This window comes from Tachypleus tridentatus, chromosome 13 (assembly GCF_004210375.1).
Source record: "Tachypleus tridentatus isolate NWPU-2018 chromosome 13, ASM421037v1, whole genome shotgun sequence".
In the NCBI taxonomy this organism is placed as follows: Eukaryota; Metazoa; Arthropoda; class Merostomata; order Xiphosura; family Limulidae; genus Tachypleus; species Tachypleus tridentatus.
The window spans coordinates 18,835,697-18,857,130 of NC_134837.1; the positions used below are offsets into that span (position 1 = coordinate 18,835,697).

The window sequence follows — 21,434 nt, forward strand, 5'->3', positions numbered from 1 at the left end:
CTCTTGGGCTACTCTTTTACCAACGAATAGTGGGATTGACCGTCACATTATAATGCCCCCACGACTGAAAGGGCAAACATGTTTGGGTGACAGGGATTCAAACCCGAGACCCTCAGATTACGAGTCGAACGCCTGAACCCACAGGCTCATCAGAACCGTCTATCGTCACTATTTATAACCAAACAATTCATATACGCAAATATATTGATAATACATTATTTTAATTCTTGGTGAAGTTTTGTTATTGTTTTGAATTAAGCACAATGCTACACAATGGGCTATCAGTGCTCTGCCAACCACGGGTATCGAAACCCGGATTTTAGCGTTTTAAGTCCGCAGACATACCGCTAAGCCACTGGGGGGGGGGCTTTTGGTGAAGTGTTTGAAACACCTCCACTTCTCCAAGTGACTCAGCAATAAGTCTGAAGCTTATAACGTTAAAAATCAGGATTCGATACCTGTGGTGAGCATAACCCAAGAACAGCTTTGTACTTAACAAGAAACAAGCCTTGTAACCTAAAAATATAAAAAGCTAGGTTACATAGCTGTTAAAAAAATATTTGTATCCAATAAAAGCGCTGATACTGTTACTAATTCAGTCCTGGCACGATATTTAAGATAAAACCACGGCTGCGAATCACAAGGTTCAAGCAACAATATGCCTTTGAACACACTTCCGCTCTATGATGAATTATTTAACTGCAGTAGCCATCACTAATTTAGACAAAATACGAGAGCTCCACTCGTGCCAATACTACAGTAATTTAATCTCATTTTCTAAAATGTTGAGTCACGTTTCCTAACCACAAAGCTTGTATCCAATACAAATAGACGCTGATAACTTTCATTCTCGCTAGATTTATTCCTGGCACGAAAATATTTATATCCAGTCGATGTACAGGTATCGATACTTCATTAACTCAATTTGGCTTAAATAGATTTGAATCCAGTAAAACTGTATCAACAAATGCTTTATAGTTTTCAGTCTCTAATTCTTTACAATTTATTTTTTTAATTTGTGAAAGTAAAGCACAAGTGTAGGAATAAAGTCATATCTGACATCTCGTTTTGTTGGTTTTTTAAAACGATTTGGTTTGTTTTGAATTTCGCGCAAAGCTATACGAGGGCTGTCTGCGCTAGCCGTCCCTAATTTTGCAACATAAGACTAGAGGGAAGGCAGCTAGTCATCACCACCCACCGCCAACTCTTGGGCTACTCTCTTACCAACGAATACTGGGATTGACCGTCACATTATAACGTCCCCACAGCTGAAAAGGCAAGCATGTTTGGTGTGACGGGGATTCGAATCCGCGACCCCCAGATTACGAGTCAAGTGTCTTAACCCCCTGGCCACGCCGAGCCTTTCCAAAATGAAGTAATTCAGTTTATCAAAAATAGAAATTGGTTCTCAGCTTTTGGAATTCTGCAAAACAAAGGATGGGTTAAAAGTTGGCTAAATTGGAATACAATTTAAAAAATAATATTAATGTTGTCGAGAGGAACAGCTTATAAAGTATTATTTGTAAAGGTATTCCTCAAAGTATAAATACCAAGTGAAATTATATTTCGACATTTTCACATGAATTAGTCAAAGTGTTGAATGTAATTTATAAACGTTCCTCTTTGCACACACTACTCTTCCCAAATCGTGCTTAATATTAAGAATACAATGACAGTTTCCATGGTTACCAAGTAATGTGACATTTTTCTTTATGTAAATTAGCGAAGGACATCCGTTATGGAAGCAAAAATCGTATGAAAGACAATGTTAGATAATGTTCCTCTTCCTTCGTGATTTTGTTAATACGTCAATAATCTCATTCAACGCTAACTGCACATGACACTTAAACACGTTTCGATAAATTCAGTATAACATTTTGTGGAAGGCAATAACTGACACATTTAACTGATAAAGCACTTGTTTCGATAAATTCAATGCCAAAAATCTATTTATATCTGCCTTTTACGGTGAAAATCTTAAAACAAAATAGCTCGTATATACAGTTTCTCATTACGAAACTATACGGCAATCGAGCCAACCAACTCTAGGTGATTCAACCGAAACGTTTAAATGTGCCCTATTTTAGGATGTTTTTTTTCAGCATCACTAATTTTCAGAGAAAAATCCCGGAACAATATAACCCTTGTACAACGTTGGACAAATTCCAGTAAACACACAAAAAACATCACAATAATCGAGTCTCGAATTCCTTTCATCTTAACATATATAACAGTCACAATCTCTTAATTGTCTTGGAATACAAAGAGATTTGCTGTAAAATAAACAGTTTTCTGTTTCCTTTCTTTCTCTTGAAAAACTGTTTTCCTTTTCTTCTGTGTTAAGTAAAACAAAATACTTTTTAATACACATCAATAAAATGTGCATTTCACACACACTTGTCGACCTACAATGACATGAAAATTAACCCACATTCCAACCTGAACAAGACCTCAGCTCACACTGGATCCCTAGAAATGAAAAGCTATTTTGCGTACATATATGTCCACAAAGGATATTAATACAAAAGTAATTTCTAGATCCTGTGGTCGATTAGCAGGTAAGCACATAAATATTGCAAAGTGTAACTATAGAAGAGGTAACCACAAGGCAGAATTTCTAAATATAGCAAACTGTAGCCGCAGAAAAGATACGAATACAGAGCAAAATTTGTAAATTTTGTCGCCACAGAAGAGGTGGTCATAGGTTAGAAAGTGGAAACCCTATAGCTACATAAGAGGTACACACTGAACACAAAGTTGAATACTGATAAACACGGGGTAAAACTTGAAATATGTTCGTTGTGGATACTAGCTAACACTACTTTTAAACTGATAACACTGGAAGAAAAGCATCTAGTCAATAAAACCCACTACCATCTCGTGTTTAACCGAAGAGTGAAATTTCGCTTGTCACTTCTATAAAGGTGCTGTCCCACTGCGCCGTTTAACAATTCCGTCTAAAAAACGAAGGCGTACGTTTATTGGACATTTTTTTCGTTTTACAGCTGGTTTTCAGACTGTTTAGACCTTGACAGGCGGCGCTAGCCGTTTCAAACTTTAAACATGTTCAAAATTGTCAACGGCCAGCTTCCGATTGATTGGTGGTTCTCATATGTTCCTCTGGCATTTTTTTGACGCTGTCGCCGTTACTCTGGCGGAATCTTACCAGTTTTTAGACTTTTATGGCTGTTGGGCAGACGGACAAGCTCGTCCGTCTGCAGCCACGTATTGTACTGTATTTTGACAAAGGTTTTTTCACACATATAGCATTTATACAATGACCTGACCACAAGTGAATATCACAATTTACCTTTCACACATTTATACAATGGCCTGACTACAAAAATGAGTTTTCACACAAATAGCATTTATACATATAGCTGACCTAACGAAAGGACCTCAAATCAACAAATAATACGCTAAATAGCTAACACTTCTCACAATAATAAATTTCAAAATATTTTCCACACAAAAGGATAACACACCCTCATAACCAAGCTCCTGAAGGCCCCACAGACATTCTTCTCCTTCCTCCGATCTGCCTGTGATGGTGCTCCTTCTGGTGTCCCTTCTTCTGCTGTGGGACCTCTGTTACCTCCTCTGGCACCTCTGAATCCGAAAATTCCTCCCTGGGAGGAAGAGTGGGAGGCTTCTGAGCTCGCCTGGTTGGGGCTTTTGCTACACTGCCCTTGCCTGTAGTACCTATTCTCTTGGCTGGCATGATGTGATATTACTCCAAAATAATTTCCAAAATAATAGTGATTTCAGAACGAACGATGTGGACCGTCCAGGAGCTACGACTGTTGTGATGAAGGGATCAGCGGAGCTTGGCTGTTTATAAGACACAAACCAGATGTTGATAGACGTAATTCAGACGTTTTTCAGCCGTTTCGTTCGTTACTCATACTTAACCGGACGTTAGTCAGGCGTTCGATGTTCCGCAAGCAGGGCGCAATGGAGACGTTACAAACACGTAAACTGACGTTTCTCAAACGTTTGTTTGTTTTGGAATTTCGCACAAAGCTACTCGAGGGCTATCTGTGCTAGCCGTCCCTAATTTAGCAGTGTAAGACTAGAGGGAAGGCAACTAGTCATCACCACCCACCGCCAAATCTTGGGCTACTCTTTTACCAACGAATAGTGGGATTGACCGTAACATTATAACGCCCTCACGGCTGAAAGGGCGAGCATGTTTGGCGTGATGGAGATGCGAACCCGCGACCCTCAGATTACGAGTCCCACGCCTTAACACGCTTGGCCATGCCGGGCCTTCTCAGACGTATTTAGACAATACGCATGCTGTTCTATCTACCGTCCATGGCCAAAAAATATGAATTTGCCGCCGTATGTCACCGTCTGACGTAAATATTTAGACGGAGAAAGACGGAATCGTTAAACGGCAGTATGGGACAGGGCCTAAAAGCATTAATTGCTCCCAAGTACAGAGTGTAATTTTCCGGCAACAGGATACGAATTATGGGGTCTGAAATTCACGTCTGCCATACTAGCCATGGCCAAACTTGGCACGTATAAATAAATCTGAGGTCGACATAAAGTATCTTTGTGACGTAAAACATTAATGATGTCAGCACTTAGTTGTACAACGATTGGATGATTTTGGAATGCAAACAGCTGGGACGACCTCACAAGTCGTTCTGATCTATGGCCCGGTGGTTAAGATGCAATCTGAGGTTTACAGTTTCGAGTCCTGAACATGTTCGCCTTTACAGCAGTGGGGACGTTAAAATGTAACAGTCAATCCCATTATTCGTTGGTAAGAGAGTAGCTCAGGAAGTTGGCGGTGGTTTTGGGTGTTGACTAGCTGCCTTCTGCCTGGTCTATCACTGCTAAATTAGAGACAGTCATGGCAAATAGCATTCATGTAGCTTTAGGCGTAATTCGAAACAAACCAGCCCAACTGTTTTGTTTTGCACAGCAATAAATAGAAAAAAAATAACCATTTCACAACTCGAGTAACAACGAAACACTGCCTTTTGCATGCACGTGTAATTTTTATAATTATGTGAAATAAGTAAAAATTACATTACGTAAAAGACAGTGGTTTTTTTTTGTGGTCCACTATACTATTTTGTCCATAACTTTTATTTTCCAGGAATATGCCCACGAATCCTATAGCACCAGAGTGAGATCCATGTGTCCATCAATTTGTTATGAACGTTTCTCTGCGGTTATACGTTTGTGCTTGGTGTTCCTTGTTTTAGAACCCTTTAGGTAGCAATTGTATGAAAGGCGTCTCGACGAGCACATAACCCAGAACACTCCAATTTTTAAGCACAAATATAAGAGAAACCTTAACACTCCTACGAAAAGTGGGGCCTAATAGGCCCCAGAGCAACTTGAAAGATTATTAATATTGGGCTAATAAGTTTGTATTTAAATGAAATTGCCATTTAAATCCATTAATGAATGGATTAACGAGATTCCCACTGTCCCTATCTACTATCTAGCGAAACCACAGCCAGGGGAACGGGCTTGGAGAAATCAGGACTAGAAACGTCTTTTCGTAGGAGTGTTAAACAACATCCCCTGATTTTAAAGGATAACCTCAAAGAACGTTTAATATCTTGTTACTTTCAAACACTATTTAGTAAAGAACTTGTAAACAATCGACGCGAAAGCCGTTAGACAATATCCTCTGATTTATAAACGCAACCAACAAGTCAAACGTAGTACGGTATCCCAAAATGTTTAAATAAAATATATAATTTACTGTGATTTTCAAACAACCTGATACAACTCCAACAATATCCTAGATTTTCAAACACAAAAATATATGCTTTTACATGTTCTGTTGTTAAACACAACCTACACGAAACACTTGAAAGAATTTTTTGCAATATACAAAAATGACCTCCAAACAACACCGCATGATTTTCATTCAAGACGTGGACAAGAAAATTGGATCATTAATCAATAACTTTTAAACATAACTTATAATATATCATGATTTTCATACAAAATTCTACAACGTACCATCATGTAGAAGCAAAATTCTACAGTATTTTCAAAAATAACAAACTAGAAACCTTTAAATAGCATAGGTCCCATATACAAGGTATATCCTCCTGCTTTTAGGATTATTTTCTAATTTTGCTTTACCATATCTTGCTTACTTTTAAGCTCCGAAAATTGAATAAGCTATTGTGTAACTCACTATCGACATTCCAAACACAAAAATATATATTTGCAAACAAACCCCTAGGGCTTCATTTTGAAAACTCGTTGTATTCTGTAGCCATAAAACAAACACAACTGTATCCTTACACTTTAAAATTTGACTAACTTGGTTTGTCAGGCATATATATTTAAGGGCTGTTATCAAAGGATTATATCTTTACATCTTCAATGTTGGTAATAATACAGCTAAGGTTCACAAGATTCTCATCCGGAAGAGCGCAGCACGTGTTTTCACAACTGCGTAATTTACCAACCTCACGTCAGGCTTTTGTAAATTCTCAATATGGCCCGTCATAGCCAGGTGGTTAAGGCAATCGACTCATAATCCGAGGGTCGCAAGTTCGAATCCCCGTCACACAAAACATGGTTGCCCTTTCAGCCGTGGGGACTTTATAATGTTCTGATCAATCCCGCTATTCGATAGTAAAAGAGTTGGCGGTGGATGATGGTGACTAGCTGCCTTCCCTCTAGTCTTACACTGCTAAATTAGGGACGGCTAGAGCAGATAGCCCTCGTGCGAAATTCAAAAAACAAACATACTTCTCAGTACTTTACAAAACACAAGTCTGAAAATGGTTTCTTTTGTTCATCTTCACTATCACGTTGTCTTCTAAAATACCTCAGAGTTCAATATAACTTACAACTGGTAAATAAAATACTGTCTGTATTGACATAAACAAAAGAGAGTATTATTACTGATGTTTAATGTGAAATGTACTAAAACAAATTGTTAGGTTTATAGGTAGTCAAAACGGTAAAGATTTGATTTGTCCCTAATTTTGCAGTGTAAGACTAGAGGGAAGGCAGCTTGTCACCAGCACCCATCGCCAACGTTTAGGCGAATAGTGGGATTAACTGTCACATTATAATGCTCTCATGGCTGAAAAAACGAGCACGTTTGGTGTGACGGGGATTCGAACCCGCGACCCTCAGATTACGAGTCGAGTGCTTTAACCACCTGGCCTTGCCGGGCCTAAACGGTAAAGAATGAGGAGATACAATCATAACGTTTCATCGACCACCTTACTTAACAATTTGGTCTGGTGATTAAGGCGCTCGACTCGCAATTTGCAGGTCGCGGGATCGAAACCCGTAACCGAACATGGTCGTCACTTCAGCTGTGGAAGCGTTATAATGTGATGGTCAAATTAACTAATCGTTGATAAAGAGTAGCAGAAGAGTTGACGATGGCACCGTCATCCACCTTCCCTCTGCAGTCTATCACTTCAAAATTACAGACGGCTTCGCAGATAGCCTTCGAATAACTTGTTCGAAATTATCTTATTGTACTTATTGGCAAATTCATAAAATCTAAGTGACTAGCCTGCTAGAGTTTCTGCTTCTACCTTCTGGAAGCTTAAAAACAATATGGCGCAAATATCCTAGTTGCTTTGTGCCATAAATCGCCAAACCAACCAACAACAATATTGTGGGCTGACTGTTGAACACGCACAAGCAGCGTTATCCAACAATATTGTTCAAGGCACAAAATTCTTTTATTTTCTTTTTACGTAATAGGGAAGCAGTTATGGTAAATGCACTAAAACACAAGTTTTTTTTTAAATACTCTGAATTATTTTCTTCATATTACATTTACAACCTATGAAATAATTTGTCGAACAAAAGACAGAATAGTCACATTTACCCAACATTTAAAGCCAAACTTTCATGTTATGATTTTGAAATCGATGAAAAAACGCTTTTAAAGTCTCCAGGTGTAATTTCTCCAGTTCTCAATGATTCTACGTTGAAAATCAATAGATATAGTAATACTGTCTGCTGATTTGAAATATATAATTATCAAAAATGTCGAAGAACGAAACACGCAGAACGATAATATCAAAGTAACTTAACATGGGAGATTTACAAAATATTTAGTTTTATTTAAGTTACTTTTCACTGTCAAATGTAAATGCAGACATTAGAAAGTTGCATTACATGATTTGATTTCATGGGAAAACATTAACTCGTTATCAATTTGAAAAACTCTTAATAACGTGTACAGTAAATGACGTCAGAACGTACATATGAAAGTACCTCGCGCCTTTCGCCTGTATCACCCTTCCCTGAGACGAGTTATTTTACCACTTAAAAATTCGTAAGGTTTTAATCATTAAATACGTTTTCAGAACGATGCTGTTTAAAAATATATGGCTTTTAAAACACTAGGGGACATTACACACGTTTTAAAGATACAATTCTACAGCCTTATAACCAGTATTTAAAAAACAAACACGAAGGTGGAACAATATATATGTCAAAACGGCTGGTTTGGGTTGAGAACATTTTTATGTAGAGGAGCGAACATCACTGACGAAGGGGGACGTTATTAAGATAACAATACATTACAAAGTATATCGCTACCTTGCACTGTAGTATCATAATGTGTGTAAGTAAATCTATAACAAAATTATCTATTACGTCTAAGATATATATTCGATACTTTCTAATTACAGTTACTGTTAAAATACATATTAGCTACGATTAATTCTACAAATACTATTACTACCGTGTTTCTCCGAAAATAAGACAGGGCTTATATTAATTTTCACTCCAAAATATGACACTAGGGCTTATTTTCGGGGGATGTCTTATTTTGATATATTAAAAAAATGAAGTTACAAAGTAAAACTATTAAACTAACCATTTAAAATAAACTATTAAACTAACTGATTAATACTTAAACAAACTAATTAACTAACTATTAAACTAATTAATAAATTAATTTTTTTTTATTTCTTTCCTCTTCCTGCCACTCTTAACTAGGGCTTATATTAAAACTATCCCCAAAAATCACACTAGGTCTTATTTTATGGGTAGGTCTTATTATCGGAGAAACACGGTACTTATTATACCTCTACAGTGACGTGAGAGAGTTATTAGAGACTAGGTTTTTCAAAAGGTTCAACAATAAATGGTACAAAATAAATTTTACAGCACAATACTTTTGGGCAATAGTTATCACACTGTAAATCGGTTCACGGTAGCTTCAGACTCGAAGAATATCAATTTAAAACTACACCATATCGTACGTCTGGGAACTACTAATTATTCCATACGTAGTTAAAACTACACCATATCGTACGTCTGGGAACTACTAATTATTCCATACGTAGTTAAAACTACACCATATCGTACGTCTGGGAACTACTAATTATTCCATACGTAGTTAAAACTACACCATATCGTACGTCTGGGAACTACTAATTATTCCATACGTAGTTAAAACTACACCATATCGTACGTCTGGGAACTACTAATTATTCCATACGTAGTTAAAACTACACCATATCGTACGTCTGGGAACTACTAATTATTCCATACGTAGTTAAAACTTCACCATATCGTACGTCTGGGAACTACTAATTATTCCATACGTAGTTAAAACTACACCATATCGTACGTCTGGGAACTACTAATTATTCCATACGTAGTTAAAACTACACCATATCGTACGTCTGGGAACTACTAATTATTCCATACGTAGTTAAAACTACACCATATCGTACGTCTGGGAACTACTAATTATTCCATATGTAGTTAAAACTACACTTTATAACCACACCATATTTTATGTTTGGAAACTACAGTGGTACCTCGGTTCTTGAACTTAATCCGTTCCAGAAGGCTGTTCGAAAACCGAATCAATTTTTCCCATAAGAAATACTGTAAATTAAGTTAATCCGTTACAAACCTCCAAACATTACGCATTATGAAGCATTTAAGTAAAAATATTGCTTATTTATACCTTATAATAATACTTACATGCATAAAGTCAACTATAAACAAAATAAATTAAAATTTAACTGCACTTTACCTGTGCTGAGGAGAGGTGATGGCATAAGTGAAAGGTGGTGAGGAACGTGGAGAGTAGGAGGGTTATTATTGTTTGGAAGAGGAGTCACCTTCCATAAAAACGTCAGGTAACTCTCCTTCTGGGGTTCTTTCTATTTTCTGTCTCATTGCACCGCTACAGCCTGCTTGAAACTCACTGGACCTAGTTCTCACTGAAGGTTGAGGTTTGTTTGTGAGTGACACCCTCCACATGTCTCACCACACTATGTATGCCACTTTTCCTAAATTTTTCTAACCACCCCCAACTAGCCTTAAAGGCATCACTTGTATCACCACTCGTTCCAGGGGTGTTTTTCAGGAGATCCTTTGATGACCTCTTTATTTTTCAGTATGGTGCAGACTCTAGACTTCACCATACCAAACTGTGTAACAAGGTTAGACACGTGAACACCACTCTCATACTTCGCTATGAGATCTTTTTTCACCTCTATTGTGGCTCTAACAACTTTTCTTTTTGGTTTGCTGCTTTCATTATCCTTCTGTGACCCCACGGTAGCTTATTTAATCAGAATATTTAGAAAAACAACAAAAAGAAAAACGAGAACGTTCACTGCAGATTTTATCGGGGGTGTGGACCGAGCGACAGGTGCGGGTAAAATGTTTTGGGCAAGTTTGGCGTGGGCCGAAAATGGTCGAAGGGTCGTTCGGGTCATCAGTCGGGTTATTTCGAGGGTTCGGGCCACGACAGCTTGGTTCGGGAACCGAGTTTATGTTCGACAACCTAGACATTTTTTTCTCTAACAATATGTTCGAAAACTGAATTGTTCGAGAAGGGAGTCATTCGAGAACCGAGGTACAACTGTATTTATCACTCCATATCAAGTTTAAAATTACACTTTATAATTGCACCATGTCATCTGTTCAGGAATTATTATTACTCCAAAGCAAGTTTAAAATTGCACCTTATAATGACACCGTATATGCCCCTCCCCTCAGTGGCACAGTGGAAATACAAAGCTAGAAATTGGTTTTTGTTACCCATGATGGGCAGAGCACAAATAGCCCATTGTGTAGCTTTATACTTAACTATAAACAAACAAGCTACTTATTACTCCAAAGTAAATAAAATTACATCTTATAATTGAACCATATCATCTGTTTGGAAATATTAATTACAAATAAATTTAACATTTTTTCAGAAAATCCTTATAATAGCAACTTGCTTATTAGCTTGGTTTTAGCACTTTTTGTAAATCCAGCCTATACCTTTGTTTTTATTTGTTACAAATATATTTTTACCCTTACTTTTAATAAGCAAAAAGAGAGAGTTGTTTTTGTCTTTTTAGTGTAAAGCTACACAATGGGCTGTTTGCAATATATCCACCATGGGAAACCAAACACCAGATTTTATCAGTATAAGTCCATAAATTTACTGCTGACTCACCAAGAGATAAGAGTTCCGACTTTGCTTGGTGGATAGAGCACTTGGTTCACAATCTGAGGGTTGCAGGTTTTGTATCCAGGCATTGAACATGCTCACACTTTCAGCCATGGGAGAATTATATGTAATAATTAATCCCACTATTCATTAGAGTAGCCCAAGAGTTGGGAGTGAATAGCATTGGCCTTTCCTTTAGTCTATCACTCAAAAATTTGGAGAACTTAATAGTCATTAGTTATTCAAAGTTATCTTTGGCTTATAAGTAATAACTTTTAAAAACAATCAGATTTGTTCAATATACTGAGACTGAAATATTAACTTAAAATAGCTAGGCTTGTCTCAGTTTACCAGGGTTATACATGAACAAATCTTCAACAAAAGGGTGGAGGTTAGGAGTTTAAGAACTATTTAGGTAGGGTTTTTAGTTTTGTTTAACATCATTTTATAAATAAAAGGGTGTAGGTTGAGAGATTTACTTTGCAGAATTTTTAATAGTGGTTTTACTTCTATTTTAAGGTTGTATCTGAGTGTTAACAACAAGTACATTCCTAAAACTGGCCTTAGACAGCAATATGCAGCAGGAGTTCAGATATTGTGGATGTAGGCAATGAACTCCTAATCTTAAACTGATTTTCATAGCTGCTAGCTAGTTTAACACCAGTGTTTGGGTTGTGTTTTACAGATGGAATATCCCGATGCATTTGGGTGCTATTGACAAAGACATTATTTATTATGACTTAATGTCAACAGTACGACTGTATAAAGAAAAATAATCGTTTTATAACTCTGATTTAATCACTTACTAGCAATTAATGTAACTGGTGGTATCAGTTATTTACATTTATATATATTACCTCACAAACCAACAGTTTTTGGCATAAAAAAAATTAGGAAAATATAGCAGTGGTGGTAAACAATCAATAGCCACATTAAAAGTGCTACCCAAATGTGAAAAACACCAATGTACCGATTTCATTATCAATACTCTTTGCTGTTTTTGGTAGGCTGGTATAGCACCTATATATAAATAGGCCTGTAGCATGCACCCACTGACACAAGTCTCCTGTCATATCATATGAAGCATGACAATCTAGAAACCATTCAGTATACAACTAATGACACCCTTTGTACCTTAGAACCATGTTAAAATGTTTTTCAACTGAACATTGTAAAACTATTATAAAGATAACTTGTCAGCAAGAGAAATAGAATGTCTGTGTGTTGTTTTATGTAACAAGGTGCAATTTTATGGAATATTCCAACTTTGCACCTAAAATCTAGTTTTATACACCAATCTTTACTATGGATGAACTTCAATCTTCTGTTGCACATACGTACAGAGGATGCATTTATGCCTACAAGTTTTTCTTGGGATTTTGGTAATTACTGGTTTCAAATGTTCTACTTGTTGCTTTGCGCACTGACACCTTCAGCACACGATGCATATTAGAAAAACTTCCAGAAGGCATGACCTCCAATAAGCTCAAAAACATATACTTACAGGTTACAACACTTCATCCCCTAAAACTAAATACTATTTTCCTTTACCTCTACAATTCCAAGTTATTTGTCTGTCAAGACTTTTAAATGAATACATTAATTAACCTCACCATAGCCAGAAAGTAGAATTTCTCAAACTCTCCTTCCTGCTCTTTGACAGCATCAAATGAATCAGCCATAGCTTGATGTTTGGATAGTGTTTCTTCACCTTTCCAACACAGCCATCCCAGTACCTGCATAACAAAAGAAAACATTCAATTAATGAAGAGCATTTGTTACAAAACTAAACAAAATTCCCACTTTTCAATTGGGAAAAAAATTCAAATTAGTACACATACACATATATAACAAAAACTGTAAGTCAAAATGTGTAGTATGTTATGCACAAATGTCATCCACGTATTCATTGTTGCTAGGTGGGAGTAGAACACATGAATGAAACAGTATAGTAAACATTTTTGAAGTAAAATGGGAAGTCACTTTTCAGCTAAAGAGCAGTTGTTTTGCTACAAAACTGGTCAAACGAATTTTTATAAAATATTTTGGTATGTTGATATATCCAACAAAACTAATTTTCATTTATTTCAATCAAATACCAAATAACTTGTCTACTTAACACATTTGAAAGTGTAATTGGATCTTTTAATTATATAATAATATGAATAATTGTTAAAAACCTGGGTACTTTGTTTCCTTATATTATTACCTTGAAAGGTATACAATGACTTTATTTATATATGTTGATGCAGATGCTTGTTAGAATATTTTTTCTTCTCTCTTAGTAAAAACTTTCTGTAACAATTCCATAAAGAACAAGTTCAGCTGATTACTTTGTTTTAATTTTAATTGTTTGGTTTTTTTTCAAATTAGTGAAGTTAATTGTAATGTCTCTTCTACTGAGCAACAAATTTCAGCCCTTGGCTTCTGCAGGCAAGGAACTACTGGAGGAAAGGAAGGTAATATGATCAAAGAATTATATGGATGATGAGTAGGTTATAGCATATGCAATTCCTTAACAAGGTATGTGGATAGGATATTTTGCAATGTAAATAGGAAAAAAAATCAGATTATTTTTACCCAGGGGCACAGGCTGAGTATATGACAGAGAGCAGAAGATATAAAGTATGGGACTAAAAGAAATACAGTTTTTGTGGTGCATGTAGGAGCTAATGATATGAGAAAAGGTAGGTTAGAGGAGCTAACCAGGATCCTTTTTGAATGAATGGTTTATATTTAATTGAGATAGGAAGAAATTGGCTTATTTTCTATGGTTATTAATTCAGCTGCAAAGGAAGTTTTAAACTTGGACTAAATAGTGGTTAAGGGTAGGATAAGCTAAATGCAAAACAAAAAACATATGAGGCAGAGAAAATTTTATGAAATGAGTATAGAAGTAGTTATAAGGATAGGCTTAATTGTTACTGTTGTAATACTATAAGATATCAGATAACTTTAAAACATTGGTAGAAATGGAGTATTTTGATATAATGGGAATAACTGAAACATGGTTAAATGTAGATGATTTTGATAATAGAAATTTATTTGAAATACATGGTTACATACTAGTTAATAGAGTATTAAAGAGGGGGGGAGATGTTTTATAAATAAAGTATGAATTACATTCTGTTGAAGTTAAAGGTAATAAATGGCAAGGAGACTGAACCCATTTGGGTTTCTGTTAGTGGATATAAAGAGAAAAGGCTTTGAGTGAGAATCTTTTCCAAACCACCAAATTATAATGATGAAATTAACAAGAAGTTTTATAATTAGATCAATATTTCAGCTGTTAACAAAGTCATAATTATTGGTAATTTTAATTTCAGGCATACAGATTTGGAAATGCTGATATCAAAACATGAGGGACAAATTTTTAAAATGAATCTTTTCATCAATTAGTCAAAGAACCTACTAGAAATAATGCTATTTTAGATTTATTGTTAACTTCAAATGTAAAAATGGTTGAGAGGGTAGAAACATCTGGGTGTGAGTGATCATTGCTCTATTATGTTCAGTGATTTGCCATATGTGGTGATAAGGAATAACAATATTTTGGTTACAAATTTTGAAGAGAGGCACCGATCAGATGTGTAAAATATTTTATAAAAACAATTTAAGATTTCAAATAAACATATTCTTTATAGAAAAAAAAATAGATTTGGTATATCTGAACCTTCATAAAGCATTTTACAAAATTCCACATGAAAGGCTTGCAAAATAAATCTCTATTAGGAGTGGGGGATAATTTAGCAAATTGAATTGAAGAGTAAGCTGGGTGAAAGAAAGCAGAGGGTTGTTATAAATGGAATTCAGTCAAACTGGATTAATGTTGCAAGTGATGTACTTCAGGGGTCAGTCTCAGGACCATTGCTCTTTTTGATTGACATTAATGACATAAGTTAGGAAATGGTCAATAAATTACTTAAACTTGCTGATTATATTAATGTCTTAGGTGTCTCTAACTTTGAAGAGATTGCTGCTAAATTACAAGATGATTTAGATCAGGGGTGTGCAACATTTTTCGTCGGTGGGCCATATAACCAACTTCATCAATCAAGCGGGGCCACTTAAAAAACAAGCTTATTCGTGTACATGCACAATAAATTAAAAAAAATTCTCAAAATGCAAGCAATAATATTTTATATTTTTGCATGAGTGATCATTTTAGTGCGACACTTGAAATTTAGAGTCCTTGCAGAGCTTGTCAATATCAGCTTTGACAGAAGTGGTTGCCACTCTTAACTGACTGGTCAAATGTTCATCAGTCAGCTGACTTCTACATTTGGTTTTGATGAGCTTCATTTTGGAGAAAAATTGCTCACAGCAGTAAGTGCTACCAAAAAGGGAGGCAATTCTTTGTGCATGACGGGACAAATTGGGAAACTTTTCACGTACACAGAGTTTGTAAAAGTCTAGCAAACTGTTTTCAGAGAATTTCCTTTTAGTGTCCATGTCAGCCTGCAGTCCAATGAGTTCCATTTGGCAATCATCAGGACTGTCTTCCACTGCCAAATCAAAAGGTTGAGCGAACAATTTCAATCTAATTTCAGTTTGTCTGAAATCTGGAAATCTGTTTGCAAACTCATCACGCAGCTTTTGTACACTGGTTCCATATTTGGTGCAATCCAGATTAGGAAATTCCAGTTTCCTGGTTGTAAGACATGTAAAATGGGTCAATATGGCTCTTCTCAACTGAACCTGGAAAAGTTCCAATTTCTTCTCAAAAGCACAAATATCCTCAAACAACTTATTCACAAGTTGACTTTTCCCTTGTAGTTTTAAGTTTAAATCAGACAGATGCTGTGTAATGTCTGTGAGGAATGCTAAGTCATTCAGCCAGTTCTCATTGCTCAAGAAGTCCACATTCTGACGTTTGCTCTCCATGAAGAACTTAATCTCCTCTCGCAGATTCCAGAATATCTTCAAAGTAGCAGCTCTACTAAGCCAACGTACAGCAGAGAAGTACAAAACATCTGAATACTCACTGTCCAGCTCATCTAAAAAAGTTTTAAATTGTCGATGATTTAATCCTCGTGTTCGAATATAATTTACGCATTGGACGACATTTTTCATGACTTCTGCAAAATCCAGAACTTTGGTGCACAAGCTCTCTTGGTGAATAATACAATGGCTTACAACTACGTCTTGTGCTCCAATTGCAGTTAGAAATTTCTTGGTGAATCCATTTGTCCTACCTGTTATGGAAGGAGCACCATCTGTTGTAACACCACATAATTTATAAGGATTCAGTTCAAACTTTTCTACAACCTTAAGCACTTGTTCACAAATATCCTGTCCTGTGGTTGTGGAGGAAAGGCTTGCCATATCTAAAACTCTTCGAAAACATCAAAGCCTGCAGTAACAGCTCTGATGAAAATGACAAGTTGGGATGTGTCATTGATATCAGTGCTTTCATCCAAAGCCAGACTGAAAGCTTCACACGAATTCAATCTCTCTTTCAAAGTTTCTTTGATGTCCTCTGAAAGATCTTTTGTCCTGCGTGAGACAGTAAAGCGGAAAGGCTAGTTTGCTCCACCAAATATTTTTTCTCTGGACATGCATATTCTGTGAATATTGTTAAACAATTTTAATAAATTCTCCATCACTGAAAGGCTTTCCCTTTTCTGCCATACATTCACAAAGCTTAAAACTCAGTTTTGTCACCAGTTCTGAATTTTTCTTGAAAGTGGTAAAACACCTTGTTGCTTTTCAATGGATGTTTTAAATGTTCAATTTTGTCCTTTCGTGCCTGACCAACAATTTCATCAAACTGGGAGGAGTGCTTAGTTGCGTAATGTCGCTTAATATTGTACTCTTTCATGACTGCAATTGTAGTTTGACAGACGAGGCAGACAACACCTTGATTATGTGGGACAACAAGATATTTTGTGCACCATTCACTGTTGAATAACCTTCCTCATCATCAATTTTTCGTTTCTTAACTGCTGACATTTTACTAGCCCTGAAATCAAAACAAAAATTATTCTCACGAAAATAGCAAAGTAGAAAAACATAGAATTTATTTACACATGGAACCTCTTATGGACAGAAACACATGTTTCTAAATTGGCATCCCGATCATAGCCTTCCGGTACTTAAATTAATTGAGAATAGCAAAATACAGTGTGGCCTCGCCTATTTGCGGTTCGCCATTCGCGGCCCCGCATATTCGCGGGTTATGCGCGAACTGCGTTTTTGTAGGTCACAGAGACTGAAAGGGCTTTTCGAGGAGATTTCTGTTGTATTTACTCAATCAAGCCGTTTTTTATCAATTGTCGTCTTCACCAAACAAGATTGGACTGCTATTGGCTGACTGCCTCAGCTTCCCCAACAACGCAAACGGCAAAGCACAGCCCGGTAACGCACGGTACAATTTAGTGAAATACATAACAGTATGCAATATTGCTACATTATTACTGCATCAATGAGTATAAGTATCATTAGTGTTTGGGAAGCATTTCATATAGTATATAATCGCATACATATACGTTTTAAAACTGCATCCAATATTCGCGGTTTTTCGCTATTCGCGGGAGGGTAAAGAACGTAACCCCCGCGAATAACGAGGTCACACTGTACATAGAATCAGATGCATCTGAAAGCAAAAATTTTAATAAATTCAGTAAAGTCACAACAATATGCTAAATAATAATCAATTTACCCTCAATCTCTTGTAGTAACTGTAAAAGATAATAAAATTTTCACCAATAATGAATGACGGACAGCAGAGGTTAGGGAAAATTGTCGCCAGCGGGCGAAGGCGAGGTTCAGGACATGACGTTGAGTCGTAGACAATAGTGCTAGTGCACGTCACCTATTCATGCCCTAAGGAGGCCGACCAATCGAATTCGGCCTGCTCCTCTCTAGCAAAGATAATTTTAGAAGTTTGTCGAGTCGAAGCCTGGGAATCCCGTAGGATCGATGCTTTTAAAAATATTCCATTTGCGTTGGATTACAGATCAGGCCACATGGTTAGATTACAACAACTAGGGCCACACTAAATGGCTTGGCGGGCCGGGTTGTGGCCCGCGGGCCGCCTGTTGCCACACCCCTGATTTAGATCATTTAGTGAGTTGGGCACATAAATGGCAGATGGGTTTTAATGATAACAAATGAAAGACAATGCATGTAGGTTATTATAATTTGAATTATAATTTGGATGGGAATAACCTTAACAATGTCATGAAAGAAAAGAATCTTCATGTAATGGTTGATCAATCTCTTAAGCTATCCAGTCAGTGTGTTATTGCAACTGGTAGGACAAATAGAATCCTAAGTTGTATCTACAGAAATATTGAATTCAAGTCTAAAGAGGTTATACTTTCATTGTACAGGTCACTGATTAGTAGTTCAAATTTGGAATGTGTTCAGTCTTGGAAAGGCAATAGGTTGTTGGAAAGGATTCAGAGAAAGTTACTAGAATAGCGCCTGGGATGGAGGGGTTGTTACACAAGGAAAGATTGAAATCTCTCTTCCTTTTTTTTTAATTACGAGAAAACAAGTCAGGGGGATCTGACTGAGGTGGGAACTGATAGTGTTGATGCATGGTGTCTTTTTTTCATACTTAACAGTAAGCACAGATAAACTAGAGGAGAAAAACAGATTTTGGCAGGATAGTGGTGGTCTTCAGGTAGGTTTGTTTTGAATTTTGCACAAAGCTACTCGAGGGCTATCTGCACTAGTCGTCCCTAATTTAGCAGTGTAAGACTAGAGGGAAGGCAGTTAGTCATCACCACCAACCGCCAACTCTTGGGCTACTCTTTTACCAACGAATAGTGGGATTGACCGTGACATTATAACACCCCCACGGCTGAGAGGGCGAGCATGTTTGGTGTAACCGAAATTCGAACCCTCGACCCTCAGATTACGAGTCGAACGCCTTAACATGCTTCGCCATGCTAGGCCTCTTCAGGTTATTTTGCCAACAAGGTGGTTGATCTTTGGATTGGGCTGCTTTCAGCTATTGTGGAGGCAGTAAATTTAGGTTAGTTTAATAAAAAGATTAATATGTATCTGAATGATAAAAGATGCCTTCGAGATTCTTTAAAAAAATTTATTAAAAGTTTTAGTTTAGCTTGTGTTTGTTTAGAATTAAGCAAAATGTTACATAATGAGCTATCTATGCTCTGCCCACCGCAGGTATCAAAACCCGGTTTTTGGCGGTGCGTGCCTGCAGGCATGCCGCTGTGCCACTTGGGGGCTTTAATTTAGTTAGGAGGATGGAATAACAGAGGTGGAACGATATATCTCATGTCGTCACAAAACATTATTTCAAACAAACTGTTCACTAATAATTACATAAATAGTATTATTTTATACATCAGTCAAGTCAATAGGTTCAACTAAACATGACTGTCCAAGTTAAGGATATTTTTATAATACATTCTGAACACGGCCTGTTTACACAAAATATCAGTAAACTGAACTGTCAAGTAACTTACCACCTAACAAAACCGAGCGTGTGAATACGAAACATGAACAACAGAAGCATATAACCAAGTTACTCAAAATACTTATTTTAATGTTTGATCTGACCAAAGAAAAGATCTTTTATGCAAAACATTCAACTAGCCGCAGTGCCATCTACATAATCACGTGACTTGGCAAAGGCTGAATAGATCATTCGCAATTTATAACATACAAGCTGAAATACACGTCCTTTGATTGGATTAGGAACTTTAAAAAAAATGTTCGGTTGGTAGATGTTAAGATAAATAACACAAAAATCCTAGATTTCACACAAATTTTGCGGAAACTTAAAGAAGTCGGTATTATATACTTAGAACATGATATATACTGAGCGATGAATCTGGGTGAATTTGAAGGGATTATAGAAAGTAGCAGTAGGTCCTCTTTCTATTATCTGCTTTTAACACCCCTCCTCTTAACATCCTTCCACAGTGTTTAACGTAATTAATTAATTAAATGGCAGTCACTGGCTTCAAAAGTGTGTCACAGGCCAAAGTTAAAAGGTCACGGGTCAAAGTAGGAAGTGGTATAACTCAAGAAACAACTTTTCAACCCATCCTGATTGGAGCAGAAACTTCAGTTGAGCTTAAGCAATATTACAACAGTAAGAGTCACTTTTCGTCGCGATCAGGAATATACAAGATCTTCACTTTCCACTTTGCGTTATAAAAAACCTTATTTGTTTTGTCTAAGGAGGTGGCGCCATCTATGAATGTAGTTTACTTTAACTTACATAAACCTTCATTAACTATCGTCCTACAAAATTTAGTTCAGATTGGCTCAGTGACCTTGGAATAGTTAGATAGTATTTTGCCCTTTGAATTTCGCGCAAAGCTACATCCCTAACTTAGTAGTGTAAGGCCAGAGGAAAGGCAGCTAGTCATCGCCAACTCGTGGACTACTATTTTACCAACGAATAGTAGGATTGACCGTAACATTATAATGCCCCCACGGCTGAAAGGGCGAGCACGCTTTGTGTGATGGAGATTCAAACCGCTACCCTCACATTACGAGTTGAGCGCCCTAACCACCTGGTCATGCCGGGCCAAATAGATAGCGAAAAATAAGGTAATTTTTTCTAGTTCATATATATATATATATGGAAAGAGAGAGAGAGAAAGATCAAGTCACTGATAAACACGTATTTTATATCCACATACACCCACTAGTAGAAATATACTAATAAAAATCTACAACCCAATAAATGTGGCTCATTGTTAAAGAAAACAAAAAATAGAATCTCCATAAACATGTCATGTAGCTCATAAATTACAAGGCTTAACATAATCCTGTAAAGCCTGGCATGGTCTGATGGTTAGGGCGATTGACTTGCAATGTGCGAATCGTGGGTTCGAATCCGTGCCACCGACTATGCTTGACTTTTAAGCTGCGAGGTCGTTATGATGTTACGGTCAACCCCAATGTCCCTCGGTAAAATATGCCCAACAATTGGCTGACTGGTTGTTTTTCTTCTAGCCAATTATTGCTACATTAGGAACAGTTTTGTGCAAAAGTAAAACAAATCAATCGTACA

The 21,434-nt window shown here is 36.7% G+C and overlaps 1 protein-coding gene across 7 annotated transcripts in view; it reads right to left on the reverse strand.

Moving 5' to 3' along the window:
* Positions 1 to 21,434, reverse strand: part of LOC143236754 (puratrophin-1-like) — a 147,169-nt gene that overhangs the window by 29,700 nt on the left and 96,035 nt on the right. For all 7 annotated transcript variants that reach the window (XM_076475247.1, XM_076475248.1, XM_076475246.1 and 4 more), the window contains one exon: positions 13,045 to 13,167. In XM_076475247.1, the coding sequence (XP_076331362.1) occupies positions 13,045 to 13,167 (123 nt within the window). The remainder of the gene's footprint in view (positions 1 to 13,044; positions 13,168 to 21,434) is intronic.